This window comes from Prionailurus bengalensis, chromosome D3, assembly GCF_016509475.1.
Source record: "Prionailurus bengalensis isolate Pbe53 chromosome D3, Fcat_Pben_1.1_paternal_pri, whole genome shotgun sequence".
Lineage (NCBI taxonomy): Eukaryota > Metazoa > Chordata > Mammalia > Carnivora > Felidae > Prionailurus > Prionailurus bengalensis.
In genome coordinates, this window is record NC_057356.1 from 26,699,195 (window position 1) to 26,724,425 (window position 25,231).

Below are 25,231 nucleotides of genomic sequence, written 5' to 3' on the forward strand. Positions count from 1 at the left end.
AAAACACTGATGCCCTCATTAATGATCTGTGGGCTGGGATGATAGGTGTTTTTCATTTTCTTCATAATTTCTTTCACTGTGGTAAAACACACATAACAAAATTTTCCATCAGTGACATTTAGCACACTGTGCAACCATCACCACGATGTAATTCGAGAACTTCTTCGTTCCCCCAAAAGGAAGCCTGCTACTTGTTAATGTCAGCCCCTACCTACCTACCTACCCCCAGCCCCTGGCAACTAACCTACTTTCCATCTCTATGGACTTACCTAATCTGGACATTTCATACATTATTTTAAGATGATTTGTATGTTCTGAGGCGCCTGGGTGGCTCAGTTGGTTGAGCGTCCGACTTTGGCTCAGGTCATGATCTCACCGTGAGTTCGAGCCCCGCATCGGGCTCTGAGCTGACCGCTCAGAGCCTGGAGCCTGCTTGGGATCCTGTGTCTCCCTCTGTCTCTGCCCCTCCCCTGCTCGCGCTCTGTCTCTCTCTTTCTCAAAATTAAAAATTTTAAAAAGCAAATGAAATAAAATAATTTGTACTTTCTAAATTTTCTTTTTTACAACAAGAATGGATTACTCTCGTACTTACGCACAAAACAGGTTCTAGTTATATAGAAATGAGGGGGCAGGTGGACCACACTGCCATCCAGGGGCCCCACCTCACAGCCAGAAGCCCTGGGACGCCCTACCTCTCCCCACTCTGGCGCTGGTCTGTCCACGTCCCATACTGGCTGTCGGCTTCCTGCACGAGGGTGTCGGTGTCCTTGGCTTCGGGGGGCCGCCTGGAGAAACACTGCTTCAGTTGGTCCTGTGGGGACAAGCCAGAGGGGAGATTTCTATCAGGGGAAAATGCTCAGAACCTGGTCCCCAGCTGACACAGATCACATGGCATTGCCCCTGACTCAAACCCGCCCCAGCTCCCGACTGTGCTCAGCGACGGGTCCAAATGTCTGGGGTGGGCATTAGGGCGACCAACTGCGCCAATGTGCCCAAGGCATCACAGGATGCAGGAGCGTCGGTGCTGAAGGCAAGCAAGCATCTCAGTCGGTGCTGAGATGAAGGTGTCATCCTCCCCAGCACGCTGCCCGTCCTCGGGGCCCCTCTCCGCCTGGCATTGCAGGCGGGATGATCTCTCCATCTCCAGTCTCCCAGGACTTGTCCACCTGGTAGGGATGCTCCCTCACCCGTCCCCCGCCCCAGGTTCCCACCGCCACCGGCTTCCTATCTGCATCATCCAATATGGCATTCGTGGAGCATTTAACTGTGCCCAGCGGCAATCAAGCTGTGTGCACTTTGTCTCGCTGAACAGCAATCCCATGGTAATCTTTATCACAATCCCTGTTTTGCAGATGGGAACACTGAGGCTCAGGCCGGTCGAGTGACAGGTCCCAAATCAAACAGCCTGTGCACGGTGAAGTGGAACCCAAACCCGGGCAGGAGGCTGGGACCCCACATCCAAACGGATAACCACGGCATCCCAGGCAGCCTGGATCGCTGGGTATTCACTACCTACTCAGTTGCTATCTCTGCCCCCGGCCGGGGCGCTTGGAAGGAGTGCTGGCACATGGTGGGCAGTCTGTAGACCTCCACTAAGTGACTGAACTGCTGGCTTCCCCCACCTTATTCACTTTGGCAAGTTAAAAGCCCCTTCCCTGCTCAACAACCTTCAGTGGCTCCCTAGTGCCCTCCAGCTGAAATCCCAACACGCCTTGTAATGGAGCCCCAAATTTCCTCTCCACTGTGCCATCTCCTGCCCCAAACAAACCCTTCCTCCCACCCTCCCGGACCTCCCCACTGAGTCCCACACAAGCCTCCCACATCCCAGCCTCTGTGGTTTTGCTTGCACCCCTCCTTCTTCCTCCCATCCTCCTCAGCCAAAGCCATTGCACCCACGGCGATCTCTCCTCCTGCCGAACCCTTCCTGCCCATGCTGGGCTCACTGTGGTACCAGCTAAAGTTTGACATAGAAGGTATTTCCTCAAGAGGTATTTACTGAGCGCCTACTATGTGCCAGGCACCAGGGAACCGGGGGTGGGGGATCGCAGCACAGCAGACACAACCCCTGAGGTTCTGTGACCCAGCCGATGTGCTCTTCAAGGTCAAGATGCTCTATCATCTTAGTTTACACGCTAGGCTTTTCCGCGGCTTCTGCGGAACCGTCCTTGGCTGAACAAGCTTATAGGGTCCAGGAGAGCGAACACAGGCCCGGGGAAATGCTTATTAGCTGTATGACCTCAGGGTTTTCACTTGGGGCCCAGAGAAGCTACAAGGGTCCAGTGAGGACACGGTCGCCAGGCTAAGGGCACGGACGCCAAGGACGGGACCCATGTGACGGCTCCTATGCCTACCCCCTTCCCCATTCTCTTCCTCTCAGCTTTTGGGGACACTTGTGTGCCCCACAATGCTCAAGGGGATGCTGTGCGGGGACATATGCAAGAATGGGCATTCAGAAGAAAGCCCTCTGTCACCTCACAGACGGCCACACTCGAAGACCCTAACAACAGCTAATGTCTGAACACCCCCAACACCACTGCCTGCAGAACGCTTTTCTTCGACGAGGCAACAAAATAACACGTGTTTGTTGTAAAACGTTTAGAAATGATAGAAAAGCGCAAAGAGTAACACCCCTCATCCACTGACAACATTCTGGCATAGTCCCATCCAGAACTTTCCCTGGGCCAATTCATCGACATCCTTATCTTTTTTTTCTTTTTTTTTACGTTTGTTTATTGAGAGAGAGAGAGAGAGAGAGTGTGTGTGCGTGTATGGGAGGGGCAGAAAGAGAGAGAGAGAATCCCAAGCAGGCTCTGCACTGTCAGCACAGAGCCCGATGGGGGGGGGGGGGGGCTCGATCCCACGAACTGCAAGACCATGATGGAGGCAAATTCAAGAGTCGGACGCTTAACCACCTGAGCCACCCAGGCGCCCATCCACGCCTCATCTTTAAAGGCTGAAGATCCCACTGGATGCACTCAGCACCGTTCATTCATTTAACCAATCCCCAAGTGTTGGGCATTTAGGTTGCTGAACATTTCTCCCTGTTATAATCAACAACATGACGAACGTCCTCGAGGCTACAGTGACACATGTCTGTGATTATTCCCACGGAAGAGATTCCTAAGTTTAGAATCACCAGGTCAAGGGGTGGCATATTTTTAAGGCTTTGGCTTCTGATGAGCGAGCCAGTCTTGGGACAGCCTGCCCAATCTCCAGGCCCATGGGCAGCATGTGGGGGTGGCTGTCTGCACGCTTTAAGGATGAAGTCAGTCCCCGCTCGGGGAAACTGGGGACGTGTTTGCCTTGAGAGATCACCTGACATTCTCAGATGCCCTGGACCCTGAACACAGTTCTCCCTGGGGCCCAGGAATGGAAGTCGCCATCTGAGCACATCCCCAGCTGCTCACTGTTTTTCAAAGATGTCACAGAATCAGGCATTCCCTAACTTAATCCCCTACACGGGTCAGATGCAGAATCCAGAGACTGGGGCCTTAGGGGGTTGCTGCCGGTGGCCTCGGCGTCGCTGTCCTGAGCACTTTCAGACAGCTGCACGCTGGATACGGGGCGGCGTGTGCCAAGCGTGGTGGGAGGCAGAGGGGTGACACCTCTGTGTCACAGCTCAGGCAGAAGGGGGGTGCTGCTGTCTCCGCTCTGTCTCAGCTGTGTGGCCTGGTCACGTGACTCCACCCTTTCAAGCCTCAGTTTCCCCATTGGAAAAACGGGGGTTGTTTTGTGGCTTCAAGGACATAATCTCCGGAAATCACCAAGCTGAGGGGACAGGAGCTGCAGGTGTTCAGAACCATTTTCATGTCCCTCCCCCGGAAGGACGGGGGTCTTTCATTGCTCAGGGATGGAGAAGGGAGGTGGAGGTGGGGCCTTTGGAAATCAGAACGGCCGGGTGGGTAGGATGCCGAGGGTGGAATCAGGGCAGGAGACGGGGGCTGGATGTCAATGGCGTTCAGCAACAACACGTAGGTCTCCATCCATCCCGGTCTGTGGGCCCCCCTGAAGGGATTTAGGATTTACACTCAGGGATGTGGAATCACCACAGGCAGGAATACACGCTTTCTCCCTGCACCGCCTAATGCCAGACTCGAGATTCCCCAGGGCAGCACCCCTGACTCCTCTCTCCCTCACTCCCACCATCAAATCAACACCCGGTCCTTCAAAGTCTCCTTCCAGAACATTCTGTCCGGCCTTGGCCAGCTCCAAGGTCTCCCTGCCTCCCTCACCTCTGGCTCCTCCCATTATACTTACAAAACCATAATCTGGGCCTGCAAGGTCCCTGCCAAAGCCCTTTCATCGCCCACATCCGTCAGGCTCAAGTTCAAACTCCTCAAAGTGGCTTGTGGGATCATCATTACTTGGGCTCCTTCCCCACCATCTCCTGCCCATCCTGGGCCCTCCCACTGGCTGCTCCCCCCTCATGTGCCCCCGGCTACACTCTCTCTCACCTCCAGACCCACTGGAGCAGCCACCGCCTCCCAGCTAACCTTCAGATTTCAACTTTGAGGGCTCTTCCTCCAGGAAGGCTTCCCTGAACTCACCCCTACCAAGGCTGGCTCAGGAGCCCCACGGCTCTCACCATGCCCTAGATCTCAAGTCTCTATATCTGTGCTGGGCAACACATAGCTGCTAGCCACATGTGGCTATTTAAATTTAACATAAATTTGTTAAAATTAAAAAATACAAAGGATTCAGTTCCTCGGTGGCACCAGCCACATTTCAAGGGCTCCATAGCCACCAGCTGTGGCTACCATGTTGACCAGCACGGATACAGAACATTTCCATCACTGCAGAAAGTTCTAGTGGACGGCACTGCTGTAGAACTTCCCACAGTGTAATAATTAGAATTGACCTCTTTTCAGTCTCCCTTGGATGTGTCCTGCTTCTGGAGCCAGAATGTATGGATTCATTACACAGTAGCTGTGTGATCTTGGGCACGCTACTTAACCTCTCTGTGCCTCGCTGTCTGGACCAAAGAGCAAACGTTACATATTTGGCGGAATGCCATCACAGTCACTACTCTTCAACACAGACCCCCAAGTTTGGAGTAACTCAGGGGGTAGGATTATCTAGGGGGATTCATCTTGTAAATGAGGCTTAAGAAAGCGAGCTGTTTATCAGCACTTTCTCCATGAGTATCCTGGGAACCTTGCATGCACTGCAAATTATTCATGGCTCCTCCCTCTGGCAGACCCTCACTCAAATCAAGTGAGGCCTGAGCTTTGCTCCCCGGGTTGCAAGGCCTCGAGATCAACCACCAAAAGGCCCCAAAAGGCCCCAAAACTCTAATAAAAACTTTCCCAAAGTCAGACTTTTAATTAGCTTTAAGGCAGGATATTCTTCCAGTTCAGGCCTGCCTCACCAGGCTGCTACAAAAACCCTCACCGTCCACAGGCAAGTAGATGCCGACAATACAGATGACAAACTAATGAATGACACACGTGTGTCCCAGTGAGTCCCCCGTCTGGAACACGTGCCAGTCTTTTCTGACGTGCATCCCCAATGGACAGCCACCCGATACCCAGAGCCGCATTTCAGTTGTCATTTGTCACATGAGGATGACCAAATCTTATCATTTAAAGTGAGAATGACTCTTGAGTCAATTCGGTTGACCTTTCTCAGATGAGAAACCGAGGCACACAGACAGGAATTGCTGTCTGGCTTTTAGTTTTCACAGTGAGCGAGAGGCAGTGCGGGCACCTCTGGGACGCAGGGTTCCTATCCCATGCTCCTTCCAGCCCCCAACATCCACCTGCCCCCAATTTCCCAGGATGCTTCAAGAGGCTCCGATGAGGAAGTGTATGCAACAATGGGGAAATGTGCATGAAAATGCTCTCAAAAATTTCAAGAACTTGGCAGGTTTAAAAACCACTTGCTTGGGGGCGCCTGGGTGGCCGACTCAGCTGAGTGTCAAACTTTGGCTCAGGTCACGATCTCATGGTTCGTGAGTTTGAGCCCCGCGTCGGGTTCCATCCTGTCAGCACGAGCCTGCTTTGGATCCTCCATCCCGCTCTCTCTCTGCCCCTTCCCTGCTCACTCTCTCGAAAATAAATACACATGAAAACAAACAAACAAAAAAACCAAAACACTTGCTCAGACTAGGAGCTCACCAAGCCCCAAGCCTCAGGTGCATGAAGACCCTGGGCCCTTGTCTTATAAGCAAAGATGACTTTCTTAGCCCAGAGCCCATAATGGATAACTTCATAATAGCCACGCTGGTGAGGCCAGGCTAACACACGCCTTTAAGGGCCGTGTTTAAACATGCCATAACACACATCCTGAAATTTAAAAACCTGTATATCCCTCGAGTCAGCAATTCTGGTTCCACAAATTTATCTCAAGAAAATCATTAGACACACTTGCCAAGATCTATGAACATGAAGGCTCCCTGCAGGAGAGCAAATATTGCAAAGTATTGGAAATATCGTTGCAAAATACTGGAGACACCACTGCAAAATCTTGGAAATGACCTAGATGTCCAGTAAGATGGGGATCAGTGGAACGCAATCTGGTATATCCACACAATGGAATAAAGACAGCTAGGGAAAATGATGCTCAGAAAGAAATGTTTACTGTCAGAGAAAGATACCTGTCTTATACTTGCAAACATTAAAAAAAAAAAAAAAAGGTAACACAACGGCACGTGTGTATGTGTCTTATGACACCGGTTTCGTAAAAACAAACACATAAACATACAAGGAAGGTCCCACGGCAAACCACTAACAGTGGAACTGTCTGTGGGGAGTAACAGACAGGAGTGATTAAACAGGGTGTTTATTACTCATGATGATTTTATTTAATATCCAAACTTGTAGTTTTATATCCCAGTACAATCAGACAATCAAATTAATAAAATGAAATAAAACCCATTCAATCCCGCCTCCAATATGATCGTATTGCACACGCACCGTGAGTGAAGAACAAATCAGAAATCTTTATGTGTTAATCCGTATCAGAACCAGGCAAACTTTTTCTGTGCAGGGTCAGATAGTCAGTCTTTGGGGCCCTGGGGGCCATTCAGTCTGTGTCCCAACTACTGGGCTACAGGCAATATGTCAGCGTGTGTGGCTGTGTTCCAATAAAACTTCACTTACAAAACAGGTGGCTGGCGAGATTGGGCCCCACAGGCACCTGGCTGATCCCTGATCTATGATGCGCTTTGGACGGCCAGCTGCGTGAAAACGGGGACTGTCCCATCCAGTGCTGCCCCCCAACCAGCACTTAGAACGATACCCAGTCTATGGTAGTTGTTGAATAAATATTTGTTGGAGGAAGGTGTTTCCAAAGATAACTTTTCTTTGCAGTGGGTACGTGCGAACTTAACCAGAAAAAGCAACGGCCTTAGGGAGGAGGCGGGGAGAAGAGAAACTACCACGCCTGCGTGTATTCTGGGGTGTCTGACACGTCCACCTAGGAAAAGAACCCTGAGTCAGGACGGCGCTCAGCGGCTCAGCTGACAGGGCAGTTCGGAGCAATTCAAGATGTGCAACCCCTCCCCCGTCTGCAACTCTACACTGTCAGCTGCGCAGGGCGGCTGGCTGGTGACACCTGCTCCGTCTCTGCCCCTGAGGGCCCGCAGCGCCTTCCTCTCTCGAGCTCAGGTCAGCCTTACACAACCAAGAAATGAGAGCAACATCAATGTCGAGGGCGAACACTCCTGAGGGCTGAGGGCTGGCGATGCACTCTTCCATTCTGCCATCTGTGTTCCCAGACAACCCTATGTGGTAGGAATGTCATGGATCCGTTTTACAGGGGAGGAGACTGAGGCCCAGAGAGGCAACCTGCCATGCCCGAGGTCACGGAGTTACGTGGTGGGGAGCTGGCATTTGAACTTGGTTTGCTTGCCGCCCAAGCCGGTGCTCCCCACAGCCCGTGCTGCATTTCCTGGCCCTGGTCTGACATAAGAGCTTGTTGGGGTCCTCTGCGATCATTTCACAGATGAGAAAACCAAGGGCCGGAGACGGGGAGGGATGCCCGCCAGGCCTGGCCTCCAGGGTTCACGACTCCCTGGCCTGTGCCTGTCACTACAGTCCATCTCTAGCAGCCTCTGTCGTGGGGTCACAGGCCCAGGAAGGGGAGAAGGAGGGTGGGGGGGGCCGGCAGGTCAAGGATGAGCTGGAGTTGTCACATCCACATTGTGCCCGCCCCAGTCCAGGCTCTTTTTAAAAAAAAAAATTTTAAGTTTATTTATTTTGAGAGAGTGCGAGCAGGGGAGGGGCAAAGAGAAAGGGAGAGAGAAAATCCCAAGCAGGCTCTGTGCTGTCAGCGCAGAGCCCGATGAGGGGCTCGACCTTACAAACTATGAGATCATGACCTGGGCCAAAATCCAGAGTCGGACAGTTAAACAACTGAGCCACCCAGGCGCCCCCAGGCTCTCTTCGTAAGAGCACTGTCCGTCTTACTTCAGTCTGCTCTGAACCCCAAGGTCCAGAGTCCTCTCTCCTCGCCACATCTGCTTATCCTCACCCGTCCCCCCAGCCCCCACCCCCATGGCCACAATGACGCCCAAACCCACCATGCACCTTCCCACCACGGGCCTTCGCCCATGCTGTTCACTCTGCCCAGCCAGGTCCCGCACGTCAGCTCCGGGGGGCGGAGGAGGGGGGCGCCTGTCCTAGCCCAAGTCTGAGTCCTGGCCGGAGTTTTCTCCTTGAGCCCCGATCTCGGCTGGAGGTTCTCATCACTTGTGGGAGTTGTTGGATTCTTGTCCCTCCAGAGATAAAAAAGAATCTCCAAGATGGGGAGGGGGGCGGGTGGGAGTTGCATTTTCTTCTCACCTTTGGATTCACAGTGCTTATTTACAGGACCTGGCACTTAGTAACTGCTCAATACATTGGAAGGAAGGCAGGAAGGGAGGAGGGAGGGAAGGAGGGAAGGACAGGAAAGGAGAGGGAAAGACAGGAGGAACTCGATGGGGAGTGGGGCCAGGCAGAGCCCTTAGAACATGCCCAGTGCTGCCAGCACATACTCACACAGTGTCCCCTCCCTGTGGACTCCCCGCAGGGGATGTCCACAATGCCACCTAGGGCTACAGCACAAGCCAGGCTTGCCCCTGCCCTGCCCAGTAGCATGGGGGTGGCACTTCCCAGGGAAAGTCGGTAGGATACCAGCTGCTGAGCCCTCCCAATGGGCTCCGAGAACAACGGTGCAGGTATAGTCAGGTGAGGCCAGGTGTGGTGGCCTGGATGGGGGCATGGCTCAGGGTGTGGGCTGGCCACCTGGCCACAGTCCACTCGGGACCCGCCACAGGCATCAGTCAGTGGGGCAGGAAGATCTTGAGGTCATCTCTAAGGTTGGTGGCAAGCTTGGGGTGGAGAAGGGAGGCCAGAGCGAGCGAAGGACAGAGACAGACGGGCAAACGGAAGCAGACAGAGGAGCAGCAAGAGAAACCACGGGGACACACATAACCAGAGAGCGACACATGGGCAAGAGTGACCGAGAAGCAGAGGAGGATGTGTGCCCGTACCTGAGGGACCCACCTGGACTGTGGCTCTGAGGTCCTGCCCACAGGGACACACCTGTTCTGGACTCCATCCCCTGACCTGGGGTCATGGGCACAGATACCAGTCTCAGCCATGGCTCCCCCTCTCTTGACCCTACATGGTCAAGCCCCTCCCTTCTCTGAGGCTCAGTTTCCTTTGGGGCTAGATTAAACCCAGTGGTTATAAACACTCTTTGGATAACCTAACAGCCCCTGGTGGTTAGCAACCCTAAACCACAAACTTGTAGGTTGCCGGTGTGAAATCGACCTACTCCACTAACCTCTGTCAAGTTGGAGGCAGGACAGGTCCTAAGACTCGGCAGAAAAGAGGCAAATCCAGCCCAGCCTTTTGCTGGCTGTGATTCGAACGTCTCCAAACCTCGACTTTCCCATCTGTGCAGTGGGGATGGGGAGGATGCCCGGGGTGTTGGGAGGATTCTGGGAAATGTCTGGCGAGAGCTTGCACCTGGCCTGATGATGGTGGTGATGTCCACTGTTTGGCTTCCCCCAAAACATATCATTTTAACAAACACTGTTAATAATGTGCTATCTGGCCCTCATGAGGCCAAAGAGTCCCACCGCTCAGCTGGGGGCCGGAAGGAGCTGCCTCAGCCAGACCCCAGAGTGTTTCTCTTGACCTGGCCACGAGTCGGCTGCTCCTCTCTACCACAAAACGCAATGAGCTGGACCCCAGCTCGGCCCAGCAGACCTACTGCCCTTCGGGGCCGAGCCCCCCACCAGGGTGTGCTGGCTGCAAGGTGACGGGTCTGGCAGAGATACGCCGTCTCCACGGGACAAGTGCGTCACCCAAAGTGACAGGAACACACGTTTGCAGCTGGTGCTTGGGAGAGGCGTGTTTGGTTTCGGCTGGGAATGCCCGCAAGACTCCAGAGCGAGGGCTTCCTGGCTCTCCTGACGGCCTCTGAGGCTATACATAGAAATGACAGCTGGGCTGGGGTGGGGTCGGGGGGCCCAGGACTCGTGAGCCGCAGAGGTGGGGTTCCCCCAGACTCCAGAAGTCCATGACACCCTAGGGCCCTGCTCTGGATGTCAGAGGTGGTTAAGAGGTAGAAATGAATGTAATAACCGTGAACATTTAAGGGGCACCAACCATGTGTCTGGGAACAAGTCAATTCCTTACGTGGGTCATCTAGTTCAATGCCTAGAGTAGATACTATCAATGGCCCATCTCACAGGTGAACAGTAACACCACCAACAGACACGTATATGGCCCTGCCTGCCTGCCCAGCGGCCATATTTTGTCCACTCAACCACCGTAAGAAGCAGGTAGAAGATGAGGCACAGAGAAAGAAAACTTGCCCAGGGTCCCATGAGGGAGTGGAGAAGCCCAATTCGAACCCAGGTGGTCAGGCTCCGAGTCTAGGACCTGTGACCCCCACTCTGCCAACTCCTACTGAAATGCCACCCAAGAGATGACCCTCTGGAAGACTTCTTGGTACAGTCTGTCAGCCGCTGGCCAGAATGTGTCCTTCAAACACAGCTCAGGCATCACCTCCTCCAGGAAGCCTCTCTTGACTGCTTCCATCTGCACCTGGGCTCAGTCTCTCCTTGGGACCCATGCTCCACCCACCGCCATGCTCAGCCCATCACAGACCTTAACAGGCTGTGCTGTGCTTACTGTTTGTCTGACTGTCTCCTCCAAACTGTGAGCTCCCTGAGGGCAGGCACTGGGGCATCCATTCACCCTCAAACCCCAGCGCCAAGTTGAGATGGCCACAGCGTTCAGGAAGCAACTGATGATGGATAGACAGATGAATGAATGAATGAGTGAATTCATAAATGATCCCCTGCTCCCTTTCTAATGCCCATGAATGATATTACTGTTTACTCAGACTCTTGATACATCTTCAGACCATCTGTTTTTATATATGCCCTTACATTTTCATTTTTATTACTTTTAAAGACAAACTCAAACACCATGTTCAAGGTGCAAACTGTGAAAGTGGATTTTTTTAAGGCACAAAATAGGAGAGATTAATCCAGGGAAGGAAGACGATCCTCCAAAAACAAGGAATCTTCCTGCAGGGGGCAGGAGAGAAGAGCAGCATAGAACATTCTAGAAGTACTGAGATGCCCTTTGCGTGGAAACAAATTCAGTCCCCCCCCCTTTTTTTTCACTTTTGAACATTTATTTATTTTTTGAGTGACAGAGAGAGACAGCATGAGTGGAGGAGGGACAGAGAGAGAGGGAGACACAGAATCTGAAGCAGAATCTGAGCTGTCAGCACAGAGCCCGACACGGGGCTCGAACTCACGAACCGTGAGATCGTGACCTGGGCTGTCGGACACTTAACCGACTGAGCCATCCAGGTGCCCCTCAGTTTCCCTTTTAAGTCTAAGCTTCTGTCAATAAAAGATGTATAGTTCTAAGGTTAAGATGCACCCAGGGAAAAGAGAATTTAGGGTTTTTAAAAATGTGTTTAGGGGCACCTGGGTGGCTCAGTCGGTTAAGCTCAGGTGATGATCTCGCGGTTCATGAGTTTGAGCCCCCCGCCTCAGGCTCTGTGCTGACAGCCCAGAGCCTGGAGCCTGCTTCAGATTCTATGTCTCCCTCTCTCTCTCTCTCTCTTCCCTCCTCCCACTCGCGTTCTGTCTGTGTCTCTCTCTCAATGAATAAACATTAAAAAAATTTTTTTTAAAATGTGTTTAACCCAAGTGACAGAACAGCCATGACCCAGAATACTATACTACTTAATTGTTAAAAGTAAGTGTTAAAAGAGATAAGGCAGATATAAATGCACTGATCTGAAACGCCCCCCTTGCCCTTATTAGCATGTGAATGGAGCAAGGCACACAGCAGCAGGTGGAAGGGGGCTGCCATTTGTCTGTGAGGAAAAAAGCATATTCTTCTATATGTAAAAACACAAATATATGTGGATATTTGAAAAGGCACAGAATCCTGGAGAAGGACACAGGAAAACTATAACAACACTGGTCTCTGGAAGGGGCGGTGGGGGGCGGGGAGACCTATTTTTTATTCTACCTCTTTTTGGTTTTGTGGGTTTTTTTACGTTTTATTCCTTTTTGAGACAGGGAGAGACAGAGCATGAACAGGGGAGGGTCAGAGAGAGGGAGACACAGAATCCGAAACAGGCTCCAGGCTCCGAGCCGTCAGCACAGAGCCCAAGGCGGGGCTCGAACTCACGGACCGCGAGATCATGACCTGAGCTGAAGTCGGCCGCTTGACCGACTGAGCCACCCAGGCGCCCCTATTCTACCTCTTTTTGAATTTCGTCACATTTGTGGTTAGTAATAAAAAAAAAAATAGGCGTGCACCATGTACAATTCTGTATAAATAGATAGTTGTCTTAGGCTTCCTTGCGTTTCTTCCTCATGGAACTGGCTTCCTGCCCATCCTGACTTGGCTCCTTTTTAAAACAGTCTAAGCCAAATTTGAGTTCTTTTTTTGTTGAAACATCACACGTCGAAACGTCCCTGTCATGTTTATTTCAGGCCGGAGCTCGACTTGTCAGGTGACGGAACTGTAGCCCCGACACATAGGTGTGGACCTGACGAACAAGCAGGAGGCTGGGTGTGCCTGTCCACTGCCTCGGGTCCCCACGCCTCGTCCCCGGGGCTCCCGGCGTCGCTCCCCCCGCAGGACAGGACGCGCCAGCAGCTCTGCAGGATCTGTGGTGGAGAAGCACATCCCGATGTCCCAACGTGGCCGTGCCACTCCTGCTCCCGGTGGCTCGTCCACGAGCTACGCACACAAGCACACCAACGTGCACACGTATGCCAAAGGACACGCACGAGCAAATACACACAAATACATATACACGAATATGTGTCTGCAAAACAGACACATGAATGCAAAAACACAAAACATACGCACACAAACATACACACACAGATGCACGCACGCAAAACACACATGAATATACACGAAATACATAGTACACATACGCAAAGAACACATACGACGCTAAACACTCGTGCAAAAACACGCACAGAAATACAAAACTGTACACAAACGTACAAACACACATACACACACACACACACACAGGGATGTTCACAGTAGTTGCCTTTGCATAAGGGCATCTGATGCGTAAACCAGGGGTTATCCCTCCAAGGCAATACTGTGTTGCCATTAAAATCACCAAAGTCGAGGGGCACCTGGGTGGCTCGGTCTGTTAAACGTCCGACCTCGGCTCAGGTCATGACCTCGTGGTTCGTGAGTTTGAGCCCCGAGTCAGGCTCTGTGCTGACAGCTCGGAGCCTGGAGCCTGTTTCGGATTCTGTGTCTCCTTCTCTCTCTGCCCCTCCCCCACTCATATGCGCACGCATGCCCTCTCTCTCTCAAAAATAAACATTAAAAAAAAATTTTTTGGGGGGCGCCTGGGTGGTGCAGTCGGTTAAGCGTCCGACTTCAGCCAGGTCACGATCTCGCGGTCCGTGAGTTCGAGCCCCGCGTCGGGCTCTGGGCTGATGGCTCGGAGCCTGGAGCCTGTTTCTGATTCTGTGTCTCCCTCTCTCTCTGCCCCTCCCCCGTTCATGCTCTGTCTCTCTCTGTCCCAAAAATAAATGTTGAAAAAAAAATTAAAAAAAAAAAAATTTTTTTTAAATGGAAGTCAAATTTTAAATGCTGATATGGAAAGGTGTCAAAGCCCTGGTGGATAAGGTTAAAAAGAGCAAGGAGAAGAAAAGTCTGCCTTAAATTGCCCCCTTGGTCATCTTGGGCCCTATGATTAATAAAGGTGTCCTATCCCAGATACCTTAGGGCCTGAGACAGAGGAGGAGGGGGAGTGGGCACATAGGGTCCGGGGTAGTGGGTGACACAGGGCTTCACGGAGGGTATGCGACATGACCCTGAAAAGTGGGTCAGATGTGGCCAGTAGAGGATGAACAGAGAAGGCAGCATAGGCGAGGGAACAGCCTGGGGAAAGGTGAGGCGGGAGGAAGCGGAATGTCATCTTTACTAAGAGCCTGTTCTCTTGTGGCACCAGGCACAGGACAGGCACAGGACGGCCCTGTCCGTCCCATCCAGCCTGCACAGCGGTGCTGCACGGGAGGCCCAGCACCCCCCTTGCCGACAAGGGAGTGGTGTGCAGAGAAGGGGAGAGCTCGGCACATGGGACCTGAATGGAGCGCCTCTTCCTTGGGCTGGAGCCCAGGCAGGGGTAGGGGCCTAGCCGGGAAGTTCACTGTCATCCAATGGGCATGGTGGCTCCTTTGTTGAACACCCAGGCCTGGTGGAGGAAGAAAACCAGTTTGGCTGGGCTGACATTCCATCGCTCTGGACAGAGCCAAGAGCTCTGTTTCCTTCTGGTGCCCAGCCCAGCCTGTGGCTTTGTTCAAAGACCCTGCCCAGGGCCTAGGGTGCTGGTTGTTCTAACTCAAAGCTAAACCCACCCCCTGCTTCCTGATCCTGCCCTCGGTAAGCCAGAGGCCCTGGAAAACGCCCCAAGTCGGGGATCTGCCTTCTGTGGTATTCTTGTCTGCTCAGCACATGACTCACTGGGTCTCCAGTTGGTGACAGTGCTCACGGCTTCAGCTGGGGGTCCAGGATGCAAGGGTCAGGCCCCACGCAACACTCAAAGCCAGCTTATCAGCTGCCTGAAAAAGACGGGCCCACCAGCCGAGCCCAGAGAGCAGTTCGGGCAGACAGCACACCTCGGTCAAGCCCACAAACAAAACAACAGACTCATTGGAAGGAGCCGGGGCCCATGCAGGCTTTTGGGGACACTGGAGAAGCCCAGAACGTCCTCGGGGTCAGAGTTCACTTGGCAGGGCTTAGGAAGTCAGACTTGGTGACCACGAGGCTGCTGACAGGTGTTCAGGATGTGCAGCCTACGGAGGGCCCACCTCAGTGTGGGGGCCACACCCAGGCACTCAGCATTTGGGTTCATCCTGGGTGAGCGTGCTGTGGTCAGGCGCCCCGCAACGTGCTTCACTGCATCAGCCCCCGAAGGTTCTCCCACCGACTTGTGAAGTGGGTTCTATCTAATGTCATGGCTCTGCGGGCCCCAGACCCCAAGCCCAGGTGTTTAACTGCTGCCAGCCAGGTTCTGTCTCCCAGGCTTGGTGTTATATGAGACCGGGCCAGACAGCCAAGAGGCGAACACCCAGGAGGGCAGCAGGTGGATTAGGCCTCAGAGAAGGGAGTGGGGGTGGGGGTGGGTGGGGGAACAGCCGGGCATAGCACGGGCAGTGCTACCCAGAGAATTTCCACCCCTGGTCCTGCGGGGACTGCACCCTGACCCGCCTCCTTGGCTCAGCACAGAGAAGGGGCCATCAGAGCTCAGACAGACCTCGAGTCCTTGGCTGGGCCTCTTATGAGCTGTGTGCCCTGAAGTGGGTCACTTTCTCGGGGCCTCAAATTTCCCCCTCTGTAAAATGGGGGTCATCACTGGGGTTGTGCCACTGGGTCAGGATATCATCCAGAGCTTGCTCGGGCTTGCTGGGCCCCGTTCTCTACACAACCACCACCCGATGAGGGGAAAGGTGGAGGGAAAAAAACATGTCCGCTGCACAAGCCGTGGGCTCTGGGACTTCCTAACAGAAGGGGGGCTCAGAAGTTGCCTGGAGTTTGCCCAGGACAACAAGCACTTATTCAGCACCTACTGTATGCCAGCACTCTGCTAAGGATGCCATGGGTGCCTCAGACACCTGCCCTGGGGTGGGGGGGAAGCTTCAAATCGAGCGGGGATGTGGACACATAAGCAAGTCATGTCAACAGGGTGCGTGCAGAAGGGTCATGGACTGAAATGGATGCAGAACAGAGGAAGTGCATGGGGGAGGTCAGGAAGGCTTTCTGGAGGCGGTGACTCTTGAGCTTTTCCTGAGGAGTAGGAGTTAGCCAGGGGAAGGAGGGAGGCGGTTATTTATTTAATACACACAGTATTTGTTCCTTGGGCATCAAGTCAGAAGTGAGGGGAGTGAGGCAGGGGCGAGGCCAGGTGGGGCCTTGAGGGAATGTTTATCCTGGGAGTGATATGGAGAGCCGCTGGAGGGCTTTAAGTTGGGAAGGGACAATGTATACATCAGAAGCATCATTGCAAGTGGAAGAGAACACCCCAGTGGCTGTGTGCAGGATGGACTGCAGGGGGCAAGGGAGGAACCCGGGTGGGGGGGAGGCAGTGGAGAGGACACTTATGCCACCATCCAGGTAAGAGACCCCGGAGGCCTGACCCAGGGCACACCAAAGGGACTGAGAAGCACAAGGCTTTAGGAAAAAAGAAAGGAGCTGAAGCCAGCAGGACCTGGCAGCTGAGGGAGGCAACTGGGAGGAGCCCTGACTTCCAGACTCAGCAATGGTGTGGACCTCTGCCACCAGCAGCTTGGCCAGAGAATGTGCGAAGGGTCCCCACCGTCCCACCTCGGGGAGAGGTGAGGATGAAGGGCGCTGGGGAGGAGGCAAGATGCTGGGGAAGAGATGGGGGAGAGGCAGGAAGGGAAATTCCAGGAAAGGGGAGGCGACAGGGTTTAAGGCAGAGATGGTGACCAGCGTCCCAAGAAATCAATATGCAGCTCGCCTCCTCCCTGCTGCCTGTCTGCGCCTTCAGTGAATTCCTACAGAGAAGTGAAGGGTTGGTGCCCCAGGCCTCTGAGCCTTGGAGGGGCTGGGATGTTAGCTGCAGACCATGAAGGTCCCAGCGATTCAGGGAAGAGACGCCAGGTTGGCAGGTGTCTCGGGGCCGCAACAGACCCGGACTCCCATCCGGCTCCCTGGCCCTTAGAAGCTGTGTGGCCTTGAGTAAGTCACTCCACTTCTCTGAGCCTCAGTGATAGCAGGGAATCACTCCTGTGCCCAGCAGCGATGCCAGCGTCGCATGGGCTAATGACCTATGCAAAGGGCTGGGCGCTGTGCTTGGCAAATGGTAGGTAGTCAGGAAATGAATGCAATGATTATGATGCTCGTAAGGCCGAATCATCTCTCTCTGGCTCAGAAACCAGCAAGAGACACAGAGCCAAAGAGGATGATACAAGGAGCTCTTAGTAATTAGGTGTTTTCAGACTCCATGGTATAGATCACCGCAGCACCCCAAACCTCCCCCACCCCCGCCCCGCCACCCCACCCAGAGGAGCTGGCAGAAGTTATAGGAATTGTCTGACTCTTACGGCAAAGACTACCCTTAAGCTTCCAGAAAATAAGGCCTTAACTCTAACTTACCCTCTCCGGAGGGTAAACCCAAGCGATTACGGGTGTGAGAGGAAATCGAGACACAAGACACTGCGGGGAATCCTGGGCAGGGCAGAAACCTCAGCTGAGCCTCCCCACCACGGCAAGCCTTCGCCAGGGTCCGGGGGCAAAAATCCCAGGAGAGCTGGAAGCTCCTGGGCAGACATCCCTCCTGGGGCTGAAGCTGGCTGGAGAAAGTCCAAACTCCTTATTCGGGCACTTGTAGCCCCAGGACACTTCCTATGCCTGCTGCTCACGGCGCCTGCTCCCTCCTCCTCGCACATATCCTGCTTCAGCTTGTACGACCTTCCACCTGGAATGCCTGTCCCTGCCTCTTTTGCAGGCAAACTCTTACCCTACCTTCAAAACCCAGCTCTCCACAGCACAGGGGAGCATGCATCCTTACTCACAGCTCTCCTTAGAGTGCTCAGGACCAGGGCAGAGGGGGTTTATATCAGCTCTGACTGCCCCCACCCCAAGACTGAGCACCTCTGAGGCTGGGATTGTATCGGGTTCACCTCTGTCTTCCTAGGGCCAAACCCTGGGCCCAGCACAATGTAGGTGCTCAGTGAATGTTTGAAGAAGGAGGGAGGAGGGAAGGAACGGAAGGGGTAAGGGAAGGAGGGAGGGAAGAAGGAAGGAGAGAAGAATCAAGCCCTAGGCTGTAGATAATACAAAGAAGGTACCCAGGTACTAAAGCACTAATAAGGTACCGCGTTCTAATGTCCTCATCTATGAAAATAGAGACAGGAGAACCCACCTCTCCAGGCTGTTAAAGATTAAATGCAATAATCAGTACAAATGCCCCGCCTGGCACACAGGAAGCCTTTCCTCCTTGTGTGCATTTGTCTGAGCACCTACTGTGCGCAGCACTGGGAATGAGGAAGGTGGGTGCTTGCCCTGGGAGGAGCTGACATTCTAGCATGGGAGACAGACAAACCACAGCACAGAATACAGATTATACTGCAATGTGTGATAGGTGCCAGGGAGAAAATAAAACTGGCCAGAGAGGAGGAGGAGTTGGGGGGGGGGGGCAATTTTAAACAGGGCTGTCAGGGTCAGGGGACATCTCTCTTCTGAGACATTTGAGGGGAGAGATCTGAAGGGGGTGGGGGTGACAGCCAGGAGGATACCCAGGAGGACGGACAGGCCGGTGCAATGGGCTGGAGGCAGACTAGCTCTAAATGCTGCTTTTGCTTCGCTCTAAATGCTGCTTTTGCTACAGTGTTTTTAACATTTGGTGTGCTGATTTAGGAGTTGAGGCTGAAGCACCCATTTCCCCAAATCACATTCTTTTTTTTTTTTAAGTTTATTTATTTATGTTGAGAGACAGCACAAGCAGGGGAGGGGCAGAGAGAGAGAGAGAGAGAGAGAGAGAGAGAGAGAGAGAGAGAGAGACAGAGAATCCCAAGCAGGCTCTAGGCTATCACCACAGAGTCCAACATGGGGCCTGTCCTCAGGAACCATGAGATCATGACCCGAGCTAAAATCAAGAGTCGGATGCTTAACCGATGGAGCCGCCCAGGCACCCCAGCTCCAAATCACATTCTAAGTCTAGCATCCCCACTGCCCACTCTCAAATCTGCAGCTCCCCATATAAAAACACGAAATGAGTGCACAAGCCTTAGGTGCTGACTTTATCCCTGAAGGGCAGGACACAACCCACCCAGGACCTTTGGGGGGCTGAGGTCTGCCGGGCTCATCCAGTTTCTCGGTTGCCAAACTGCTGCATGGGGTTCTCTCTGACTTGCAAACACTGATTGGGCACCAACTGTCTACACGCAAGACCCTTTGCCAGGTGCATTCGTAAATGTCATCTCCAAGTGTGAAAGCCAGGGGCACCTGGGTGGCTCAGTCGGTTAAGCATCCGACTTCCACCCAGGTCATGATCTCACGGTTTGTGGGTTCGAGCCCCACGTCGGGCTCTGTGCTGACAGCTCAGAACCTGGAGCCTGCTTCGGATTCTGTGTCTTCCTCTCTCTCCACTCCTCTCCAACTCATGCTCTCTCTCTGTCTCTCAAAAATAAATAAATTTTTAAGAAAATTAAAAAAAAATTCAAATGTGAAAACCAAATTTGGGAGCCTCCGATATTCTGCTCCCACTGGGGGAGGGGAGCACAGTCCCCACTTTCCGTATCCTCTTTTCCAGATGGGGAAACGGGTTCAAAGGGAGGTAGATGTGCACAGGGACACATGGGAATCATACCAGGGTGGCTGAGATTCAATCCTGTCTCCTAGGTTAGCTTCCTAGCCTCCACTCATTAAAAAACATTCTTTTTTAATGTGTGTTTATTTTTGAGAGAGAGACAGAGCGCAAGAGGGGGAGGGGCAGAGAGAGAGGGAGACACAGAATCCAAAGCAGGCTCCAGGCTCCAACCTGTCAGCACAGAGCCCGACGCGGGGCTCGAACCCACGAACCGTGAGATCATGACCTGAGCCAAAGTCGGATGCTTAACTGACTGAGTCACCCAGGCACCTCCCTCCACTTATTTTAAGCAACGCTGCAACAGTGGCAGCCTTGGCCCTGGGAACTGCTATTGTCCTCAGAAGTTTTCATCATAAATAACATTTCAGTGATCTGTTGGTGAGGTCTGGGGCAAGGCTGGGAAAGGCGGAGTGATTCTTTAAAGAAAGAAGTGCAGGCAAGGGATGTGTTTGAGCAGCACACCCTGGAAAAGCTACGTGATGTGGAAGTCCAAGGCTTGTGGTAGATCTGAGGTCAGACACATCTGGGCTGTGTCCTGCCTCTGCCACGCACCTGCTGTGCAGCCTTGTGCAACTTGCTTCACCTCTCTGATCGCGTGCCTGGTTTTGAGGACTACACCTGTTATCGTTATTGTTGACACTATTATTACGTTCTACCCCACCAAGGACCTTCCATCCCATGAGAAGCTGACTTTTCTCAGAGGTAGCCTTCTGACTGTGTTCACTGGGATGTTTTTTTTTTTTTTATTACATTTATTTATTTTTGAGAGACAAAGTGAGACAGAGTGCAAGCAGGGGAGGGGCAAAGAGAGAGAAGGAGACACAGAATCCGAAACAGGCTCCAGGCTCCGAGCTGTCAGCACAGAGCCCAACGCGGGGCTCGAACTCACGGACCGGGAGATCATGACCTGAGCCGAAGTCGGACGCTCAACCGACTGAGCCCCCCAGGCGCCCCCCCCCTTTTTTTAACACGGTTTGTAAAGAGAATCGCACGCACACGGGTGCACGCTCTCATGCGCAGCACTGGCAGAGGATGGCTCGGCTCCCCAGCCTGAGTTCTCCACTGAGTGCACTGGAGCTTCCTGGGACCCTCAGTTTAGGGACAAGGGATCAGAAGCCCAGACAGGGGAAGTGGGCCGGGCAGGTGACACAGCTGGCGGTGGCAGTGTTCAAAGAGGACACCGGCGTCTGTTTAGGGCGTCACCAGGACCGGTCCCTCCAAATCCAAAATGTTCCTACGCCAAGTCCCTGCAACATGTCAGCAGGGACACGGTCAGGCGGGGGGCCACAAGGAGCCTTAAAGAAATCACGGTCATGGTCACCGCCCAAGGGGCAGGTGGCTGGAGGATTTTCATCTTTAAAACCCAGCTCTGCAGCCCCTGCTCCAGTGGGAATGGAAACAATGGGAAATGTAGCCGGGCCTGAGGCTGCGGCCACTGCAGCCGCCCTCCACCCCCTCAGGCTTTCCAACACCAACAAGCGGCAGGTCCGATGTTTTTTTTAACTCAACCCACCTCCACTGGGGAAAAGAGCCAGCGGCATTTTTTTATTCTTCCTCCGGCTCCCTATTTATAGCGTGTTGACAGGCGAGGGATGGTTTCCAGCAATAATTAGGGAACCCACACTAGGCTCCAGGCTTCAGGTGGGCCTTGTGGCTGTCAGGTGGCTCTGGAGACCTTCAGGGACCCACTCGCTGCCCCTAAAGGGAAGGGATTCCTAGCTGCACCTGGACCAAGGTGGCCAGGGTCCAGGGGGATTAAAAGGCAGGTTAGTCAAGCACTGTGAGTGCAAAAGGGCATTTCCCCCTGAATACAGAGGTCACAGACCTCCCAAGGGGGGCACACCCTTGCTCCTTCTCTATTCTTTTTTTGTTTTTAATGTGTATTCATTTTTGAGAGGGAAAGAGAGCACGAGTGGGGGAGTGGCAGAGAGGGAGACACAGAATCCGAAGCAGGCTCCAGCCTCTGAGCTCCAGGCACAGAGTCTGACACGGGATGTGGGGCTCCAACCCACAAACTGAGATGATGCCCTGAGCTGAAGTCAGACACTTAACCGACTGAGCCCCCCAGGCGCCCCACTCCTTCTCTATTCTTGCCCGGAACTATCACCAGATATTTTTAGCCACAGGGGGACCTTGGTAAGGGTGGGGCTGATGAACAGCGAGTGAGGCCTGCACAGGGCTTCTCAGGGAGGAAGGAGGATCAGAGTGGGGACACAGGCCTGGATTCTGAGCCCCGCTTTGCCCCAGGTGTCTAGCAGTGGGAGCCTTGGGCAAGTTCCTTGGGCCTCCCTGAGCCTCAGTTTCCTCAACTGTACATTGGAGATAACAATCACCCTCACTTTGCTTCAGCGAGTTTGATGCTCCTCACAGGGAAGGTACGGGACTCTGCAAAAGCATCCCAGCTCGAAGTCACTACTCTTTTTTTGCCAAATTCTAGAACTGCTTTAGGAGCTTGCCGAGGGGCCCCGGGGGCGGGGGAGTATCATTTGTTGAACTGGGCCCAACAGAGAGCCAGGGGCCAGGAGTCGATACAACATTTACCAAACAGGACGCTAGTCCCATCAAAGGAGTGTCAGGGGGGGCAGATGGGTGGGCAAATACACGTGGTGAGGGTAGATTAGTTTGGTGGGAGATGAAGCAGGGAACACTACCTGGAAGAGGAGGCATGTGAACTGGGCCTTCGAGGATGGGGACGCTGGCAAGAAGTAAAGATGAGGGGCCGGGGCAAGAGCTTTCCAGGGAGAAGGGATCGTTCAGCCAAGTGGTGAAGGTCTGGAAGAGGGAAAAACTCAAAGCATTTAAAAGCCTAGCTACTCGTACCAAAAAAGAGGGGGAGAGAGAAAGGAAGACGCTCTCACAATGAATCCCCTCAAAAACTCTACGATGTAAGTACTATTATTATTACTCTGATCTTACAAACACAGAAACCGAGGTTCAGAGAGGTTAATTCACTTGCCCAAGGTCACGCCACACATTAATGGCAGAAACAGGACGAACTTGGTCGAGTCTAATCCCAAACCCAAGGTGCCAGACCACCAAGCTGTCCTGTGTTGTCAGGGCTTTGCCAGGGTTGGGGGCATATCTGCTTTGGCTGAAGCACGGAGTAAAAGGGGCTGACAACTCAGGTGTGAGACACAGGCTGAGGTTTGGCCATGCCTAGACTCGGGGACACCCGGATATGAGAAGTTGGCACCAGATGAGTGGAGAACAGCGTTTCATGGCCATGATAATTCACAGAAAGGAAGGGAGGGAGGGAGAGAGGGAAGGAAAGGCCAACCGGAGGGGCTTTACTACACTGCCAACGCTTTAATCTGCTAAGTCAGGACCCACCTACCCCCCAAAAGAGTTCATTTTAAAATGGGTTCGGGGGTGGGGGAGCGGCTCCTGAGTGGCTCAGTTGGCCAAGGGTCCGACTTGGGCTCAGGTCATGATCTCATGGTTCATGAGTTCGAGCCCCACGTCGGGCTCTGTGCCGACAGCTCGGAGCCTGGAGCCCGCTTCGGATTCTGTGTCTCCCTCTCTCTCTGTCCCTCCCCCTTTCACGCTCTCTGTCTCTGTCTCTCTGAAAAACAAACATTAAAAAAAAAAATCCAAAATGGGTTTGGGGATTATTGTAACACCCTCAAATAATGACAAACACCACTTCCAAATAAAAGGCAGTCCTTTCTAAATGAACGGAGTTAGCTCTTGTTTCTTCCTCACCGGTCACAGGTCCACATGGGCTTAGGCTGTTGTCTTCCTGTGGCCCATTGGAAACTCCATGAGGGAGGGGTTCATCCCAAACACCACCGTCTCCCCAGCATCCTGCCCAGTGCCTGGGACAGGGGAGAAGCTTGAAAAATACTTGTTAATAGAGTCAGCCCTTGAACAACACAGGTTTAAACTGTGCGGGTCCACTTATGTGCAGATTTTTTTTTAAAACAGAGCGCTGTAAATGTATTTTCTCTGACTTGTGATTTTCTTAATTGCAGTCTTTTCTCTAGCTCACTTTATTGTAAGAAAATAGTGTATATATACGTGCTGCTGAAGCGAATACAAGAATACAGCATATGATACATATAACATATAAAATGTGTGATAATCAACTATTGATGTTATCGGCAAGGCTTCTGGTCAACAGTAGGCTATCAGTAATTAAGTTTGGGGGGAGTAAAAAGTTGTAAGTGGATTTTTAAAAATTTATTTATTTAAACAATCTCTACACCCAATGTGGGGCTCAAACTCACGACCCTGAGGTCAAGAGTTGCATGCTCTATCGACTAAACCAGCCAGGCGCCCTTAAACGTGGATTTTTGAATGCTTGGGGAGTCACCGTACCTAACCCCCATGTTGTTCAAGGGTCATCTGTGAGTGGATATGGAAGGAAGGCAGGAGGGCAGGGAAAAGACCCAGGCAGACCCCTCTAGCCACCACATGTGCAGATGACACCAATAAGGATACCTCCCACTGGAAGGTTCCCAGAGAACCAGAGATGCCAGTAACTACGCTTCTAAAGGTGGTAGGGGTGGAGAGGGGCATTCCCTGGTCAGTTTCCAGGAAAAGGCATGAGAACAGCGTGGGTTTCCATCCACCTGGTCTAAAGGGAGCCCATATGCACTGAGAGTGGCGGACCATATCCTGCTCGTCTCAGCCCCAAAACCCCACAAGCCAAGAGCGCAGCTGGGGCTGGCTCGCGGGCTACCGCTGGAATATCCGTGGGGATCATGTGCTCCCTGCAGTGAACGAACCAGTTTCCTGGCCTCTCTGTGGCCTCCAAACTCTTGCTCCTGGCTTGAGAAGGCTCTGGGAAGGGATCGGATTCTGCAACTTGTGGATAGGTTTGTACACAGTGCTCATTTTCCCCTTCCCACGTAACTGGATATCGGTGCCACCTCAGCGGGTACAGCATTCTGACAAATTAGAATTACCCACCACTCTCGGTTCCCTGTTGCTAGGCGACCGGAGGCTGCTGCCAGGGCGCACACCCCGCCCCCACCGGGACTGGAGGGTGGAGTGTTCCAGGTGCTACAGATGTTAAAGGTCTGCAGCTCATTAATTCTTAATCTTGAACAAATCACCACCACTTTCCTGGTGTTTCATAGTTCATGAGGTGCTTCCTCAAGACCCAGCCCACTGCCTTTTCCCCCTTGTCTGTCCCTACGAAGCAAGGACTGTCATTACCCCATTTAAAGCTGGGGTGCTGAGGCTTGGAGGGAGAAAGGGGCTTGCCAAAGTCACGGAGCCAGTACGTGATGGAGCCAGGGTTCAAATTCATATCTACCGCACTATAGACCTTGGAAGATGCTGGACAGACCCCTGCACTCATGGTCTAAACAGATTCATTTGGAATGACAGTCCAGAAGGTTGGAAAATGGAAACCTACTTTGATGAACCATCTCTTTAAATAAGATAA

At 52.9% G+C, this 25,231-nt stretch overlaps 1 protein-coding gene across 3 annotated transcripts in view; it reads right to left on the reverse strand.

Annotated features, from left to right (window-relative positions):
- Window positions 1-25,231, reverse strand: part of KIAA1671 (KIAA1671 ortholog) — a 149,059-nt gene that overhangs the window by 20,380 nt on the left and 103,448 nt on the right. For all 3 annotated transcript variants that reach the window (XM_043558077.1, XM_043558079.1, XM_043558078.1), the window contains one exon: window positions 693-811. In XM_043558077.1, the coding sequence (XP_043414012.1) occupies window positions 693-811 (119 nt within the window). The remainder of the gene's footprint in view (window positions 1-692; window positions 812-25,231) is intronic.